The sequence below is a fragment of the Zea mays genome, chromosome 1 (genome assembly GCF_902167145.1).
Source record: "Zea mays cultivar B73 chromosome 1, Zm-B73-REFERENCE-NAM-5.0, whole genome shotgun sequence".
Classification (NCBI taxonomy): domain Eukaryota; kingdom Viridiplantae; phylum Streptophyta; class Magnoliopsida; order Poales; family Poaceae; genus Zea; species Zea mays.
The window spans coordinates 43,984,082-43,989,710 of record NC_050096.1 but is presented as its reverse complement, the minus strand read 5'-3'; the positions used below and the strand labels follow the sequence as shown (position 1 = coordinate 43,989,710).

Here is a 5,629-nt window from a genome sequence, read left to right as displayed (position 1 = left end):
AATAAAATAAATAAGTTATTATTAAATTATCTCTAATGATAAAATAAGTCATAGCAAAATAAATAGTATTTATAAAAAAAAGTTCAAATAAGACGTGTAAGCCTCCGTTATAGTGTGCAAGATTTCATAAAATCTACTTTCTTCGTCTTATAATTGATAATTTTGACTTTTGGATATCTTGTTTTACCTATTTAAATTGATTATTCACACGACAAAGCACACCCCCAGTCCTAAAATAAAATTCGTTGTACTTTTTAGTGATTCAAATAATTAGTATATTTGTTTTATATATGTATTCATATTTATTATCATTTATTTGAATATAGACATAAAAGTCCAGAGGTAAAACGGCTAATATTTTTATTTTAGGACGGGCGCTGCTTACGAAAGCCCAGGCAACAGGCTACTACAAATTGCTGAAGTGTCGGCGACAAGATGTCTAGGAAAAAAAGATGTCCCGAAACACCCGCAGATTATCGTACTACAACACAAGACTACGTTCCATAATGGCCGCTTGTTGCAGGTAGACTGTTGGAGCTTCCTTTTTCAAAAGCGCGTGTCCAATCCACATCAGTTCATTATCTCTAGGCTCACCATAGTTAATTTCCCGCACGATGGCGATGGGCTAACAGCCTAACAACAACCATGCAATGGTACTCAAGGTCCCCCAATCTCGCTCCTAGTGAACGGGCACACGGACCACCAAGAACAATGCCATAGTTTTTGTGTGCTTCTGAAGCATGCTATTTGGTATTGGAATAACTTCTGAACAGTACAGGCGTCTATCTTTGCTACGAACTGGATATCTTGTATTGGAAATAACTTCTGAACAGAAGAGAACATTCTCATGTGTACCATCATTGTTAAGCTGGTCTTTAGCTTGCCTTTCTTTCCATTACATCCTTGTTGAGAGGCACTTCAAGGGGGTATTATGTATGTATTCACCTAAACCCTCTAGAAAAGAAAAAAATATACATATATCACAACTTCTTTTAGAAAAAAAAAGAAAAGAACAGTGGAAAATTGTACATCATGATGGAGAAGGGGGGGGGGGGGTGGTGTTCAGAGGCTGATCCATCCTCCGGTGAGAAACTCAAAAATTTTCCTTCTTTGCAGGTACCGAGCAGGGGGCAACCAGCATCTTGATTCTTGACGGCGTAGACATGCATGTACAACGAACACACTCAGCCGTCCTCCATCCAGCTCGTCCCCGTTCTGTTCTAGAGTTGAGCTCTCTATCTTCTCTTCTTGTTCTGCAAAGACGGCGCAGCCGTATCGACGTGCCATACCATGACCTCTGAGCAGTCGGAAGGGATGCCCTTCACCTTGCTAAAATCTTCCAGGACCACTTGCTGGACGAACTTCATGGAGTCCTGAAAGGCAGCGGAAGCAAAGCCAGAAACATGTCAGGGCAAGTGATAATCTTCGAGTTTTCGAGCAAGAAACCATGGTTTCTTTTGGCATTATTATTACGTTTACACAGACACACATTATTATTACTGGCTACCGACACCCGCGCCGTTTGCTACAGGAAACCAGCTCACAGCAACTAAGCTTGTTGATCACATGGGAACGCTGATCTTTACGTACACATGAAGGGGCTGTGTTAGTGACCTGTAAGCTGTGAACCGGTGACACGGACAGATGGGCCACGAGACATGGCTTTCCCCCCTCACCGTCCCTTCCTACCGCAGCTACCTGTCCTGTACCACATGCGCGAGCAGAGCAGCTAGCAATGATAGCTAGCTAGCTGACGGGACGGCCGAGACGCCGCTTTCATGGCGGAAATGCCTCTTTCAATCTGACCCAAAACAAACATGAGGCGTTTGCTTGCTTTGCTAGCTACTCCGCCGCCCGCGGTAGGCGGGGCACACCGCACACGTTACATTACATTACATGTCGAAAGTACGCAGAGATGCGTGAAGGTTGGTTGCGGCGACTGACTGACCTGGGACTTGTCGGGCTCGGAGGTTGGGTAGCGGCCCCAGCGCTCGGGGTCCCAGAGCACGGAGCTGTTGAAGGCGAAGCCGTGGACGTCCAGCTCACCAGGCCTCGCCGTGGATGCGGAGGCGGCCGCGGTGCCGCTGCCGCCCAAGTCCTGGGAGAACCAGCCGGTGACCGCGGCCGAGCTGCACGCGGGGCCCCGGACGACCACCTTCCTCTCGCCGCGCCGCATCGTCGCCACCGGCCACGCGCCGAACGCGCTGCAAAGACACGTCGTGCCGTGATTAGCTGTGTCTCCGCACCCAGGTGCCCTAATGCCAAAGCTGATGAGCTGCTAACCACTGTGAGCATTAATGCCACCCAAAAAAAAACCCACTCATCACTTATTAAAACAAATGGTTAAATCATGCGGATGAAAACGGTGGTTGGCATCAGAGATAGACAGACTGGACGCACATTTGTTGAATGAATCGCGAAGCATGATAGCTAAGCACCAACAAAAGGCAGGCTTTGAAGCAAAGCAAACTTGAAAGAGGAGCGGATTTACGTTCTCGGGGGAAAAAAGAAGAAGAAAGAAGAGTGGTTTTTGAGACTGGGGCATGCTGAGCAGAAACAGCACTAATGATCACTGAGGGTTGATTTGGTGACAAGGGGATCCCGGGAGGATCGGAGGGGATTGAGGGGGAAATCAACTAATTTCCCCTCAATCCCCTCCGATCCTACCGGGATCATTTCCCCTCAGGCCTTGTTCGTTTACGTCGGATTACACCCGGAATCGTTCCAGCTAATCAAAGTTTATATAAATTAGAGAAGCAATCCGGCTAGTAATCGTTCCGACCCACCAATCCGATAGAAACGAACAAGGCCTCAATCCCCTCCGATCCTCCCGGGATCCCCTTGTCACCAAATCAGCTCTCAGTGTACGCGCAGCAAAGCAACGACCTGCAGAAAAGAGCTATATTTCTGCAAGTTGCCGCACCCGCGGCACATGGACTTCAGAAGAAACGTGACTGGAAACCCGGAATTGACACGACCACGAGTAGGAAGATTTTTCTGTGAGGCGGAGAGAGCCGAGATGGTTCATGCAACGGCATGCAATGCAATCCGCGCCTTGGCGTCCGCGAACACCACCACCATTCCTTTCCGGACTCCATATCAGATCCGCAGGACCGCAGCAGGCTCCGATCCGTTAGTTGAGGGGTGGCAATCATCATCTCGCCGGTCGCCGAAAGGGGTTGAAGTGGACAGCTCAAAGGGTAAAGGGCCCTTGAATGGCGGACGCCGGGATGGGTAGGGCGACCTCCTCGCATCACATGCCTGATGCCCCGGGTTCTCAGTTCTCACCGCTGATTAAGGTCACCAGGCGGCGGTGCCGTGCTGTGCGTGAGCTGTTGCTCTCTCTGTACAGCCTGACAAAGTCGCGCGCTGGCAGCTAGCGAGCGATGACAAGTGTGTGCTTTGGGCACGCGCATGGCGTGATGGCGTCGACGTGCCGCGCTTAGCTTAACTAGCTCTTGCTCGCACCAAGAAAGATCGGCGCTTTAATCATTTTCCGTCGTTTTGTTTTAACTATTTATGTAATGAAGATGAGAGTTTTGCTCTGGCAACAATACACGTCGTACGCGCCGTGAAGCAAGCAATGATGATGGCTGGCTGGTACCTGATTCCCCTGAGCTCGTCGAAGAAGCGGAGGTCGAACACGTCGCCGAGGCCCGCGAAGAGGACGACGCCGGCGAGGCGGTGGTGCTCGATGTGTCCGAGCGCCACGTTGCGCTGGTGGTGCCGCTCCCTGCCCGCGGCGGCGTCGGCGGAGGTGAAGTTGTCCTTGTAGGTCAGGTGGCGGTACATGAGCCCCGTGGCGCGCAGCAGCCGCGCCGTGGCCGGCGCGTCCGGGGCGGCCTCCACCACCACCCACAGCAGCGGCGGCGCCACCAGACGCAGCGCGTGCGCCGCCCGCGTCAGCGCGGCGGCGCGCTCGCCGGTCGCCGCGGGCGTCGACTCCGTCGTCGTGACGACCACCAGGAGCGGGCGCGGGGACGCCGGGTCGCGCGGCAGGCCGCCGCCCCCCGCGTCGTGCGCCAGCAGGCTCCGGTTCACGGCCCCGGCGCCGCCCGCCGGCAGCGCCCGGACCACGTGGCTGCTGCCCACCCGGCCCCCCGCCGCCGCCGCCGCGGACGTCCAGTCGGACACGGACGACGGCGCGAAGCCGGTGAAGAAGCCCATCACGAAGCAGAGGGAGGAATGCAGCAGCGCCTTCTTCCACAGCTGCGACCCCTGCTTCTTGCCACGGGCACCGGCGGCGTGATCCGTGGACGACCCCATCACAGAAGCCAGCAAGCACAACGCCGCCTGCCTAGCTCCACCACCAGCTCCCGGAGGCTGGCCTCGTGCCGCTTAATCTGCGTCGCGACGTGTCGAAGCTGGCTATGTAAGCTAGCTTAGCTAGACGACCGCAGCAGCAAGCGGCAGCCAAGCGGTGGTGGGGACTGGGGAGGCAAGCAAAGTTTGGTAGTGGTGGTGGTTTAAAATGGGCGGGAGGTGGCGAGCAGGGGAGCGGAGCTGCGGAGGAGAGCCAGCGAGGGGAGCCGGTGTCGGGTTGGTGTCACGCTTTTTTTCCTTTATATATCCCAGACGCAGCAGCAAATGTAAATCATTAGGTGGCGTGCGAGTTTAGTGACGCACTAATGCTAACACTTCCCGACCAAGCGTACGTCTAATCTTGTTTGCGTGGCAGCATGGTGATTTTTCTTCGTAGCCGTGGCTCGCCGCGTGGTGTGGCCGTGTGGGGGTGCTTCGGCCGCTCGCTGCCACTAGTAGGTGATATAAAACCGGTATTATATTAAGAAAAGATTGAAATATAATTACGACTGAAAAAATTATCGAACCATGGCTCCTCATCACCCGTTACCGTCCGCTCAGCTACGGACATAATCCGAGAACGGAAGGGACACATCGAGTGTATTTTTTTGAAATAAAAAATTTGCTGTTGACCAAGATCTAAAGTTGCTAGATACTCTTTCGTCACTGTTAGGTGATAATGCCCGATAAAAAAAAAGTTAACCGGCTGCCCGTAATTTGCTAGTACTAGTAATGTATCCAGTATCCTAGGTGGGTGCCAACCGCGCGATCGGTCGGTCTCGCGTCACCGACGGTCGGTTTCAACCCAAGTGACACGGCCAAACCGGTGATACCTTCTCAAATTCAAATAGGTAAACCGGTGTTACAGCCAAATTGGCTAGGATCGATTACCGATTAGGGCTTGTTCGTTTGTGCCGGATTGGTGGGTCGGAATGAATCCTAACCGGATTGCTTCTCTAATTTATATAAACTTTGATTAGCTGGAACGATTCTGGGTGCAATCTGATAGAAACGAACAAGGCCTTAATTGGCCAGTTAGCTGGATTTATAGGCCGGTTTGGTAGCCCCCGAGATCAACCCATCAGGTGGTTCATCATCCTCATCTGGTGCTATACATGCGTGCTAGTGACCGCACTACCGCATCGCATGTAACGTAAGCAACAATCTGCAGGTACGGTTGAAATTGAAACTAGGTCGAGTTTTTTGTGTTTGGCTGTTTGCTGAGCGTGAGAGAATGGTGGCGACCTGGGCCTGGCTGGCGGGCGGGGGCGCTGCGCTAGTGGGCATCAGCGGCAGGTGGCGGGCGGTTGGGTGGGGATCCGGGAGT

The 5,629-nt window shown here is 52.7% G+C and overlaps 1 protein-coding gene across 1 annotated transcript; it reads right to left on the bottom strand.

Annotated features, from left to right (window-relative positions):
- Positions 1 to 787: 787 nt before the first annotated feature.
- LOC100281273 (beta3-glucuronyltransferase) lies at positions 788 to 4,534 on the bottom strand. The gene is made up of 3 exons (NM_001154192.2): positions 3,605 to 4,534; positions 1,949 to 2,204; positions 788 to 1,373 (listed from the first exon to the last, which is right to left on the bottom strand). The coding sequence occupies exons 1-3, from the start codon at positions 4,264 to 4,266 to the stop codon at positions 1,236 to 1,238; spliced, it is 1,056 nt and encodes a 351-aa protein (NP_001147664.1). The 5' UTR covers positions 4,267 to 4,534; the 3' UTR covers positions 788 to 1,235.
- Between the last annotated feature and the right edge of the window lie 1,095 nt (positions 4,535 to 5,629).

What these genes read in the sequence shown, in the direction of transcription:
- LOC100281273 (NM_001154192.2), bottom strand. Translation starts at nt 4,266, where the DNA reads ATGGGGTCGTCCACGGATCACGCCGCCGGTGCCCGTGGCAAGAAGCAG. An exon ending in GACGAGCTCAGGGGAATCAG is followed by an intron (nt 2,205 to 3,604) that starts GTACCAGCCAGC and finishes GTGTCTTTGCAG; the next exon opens with CGCGTTCGGCGCGTGGCCGG. An exon ending in CCGAGCCCGACAAGTCCCAG is followed by an intron (nt 1,374 to 1,948) that starts GTCAGTCAGTCG and finishes GCTGCCTTTCAG; the next exon opens with GACTCCATGAAGTTCGTCCA.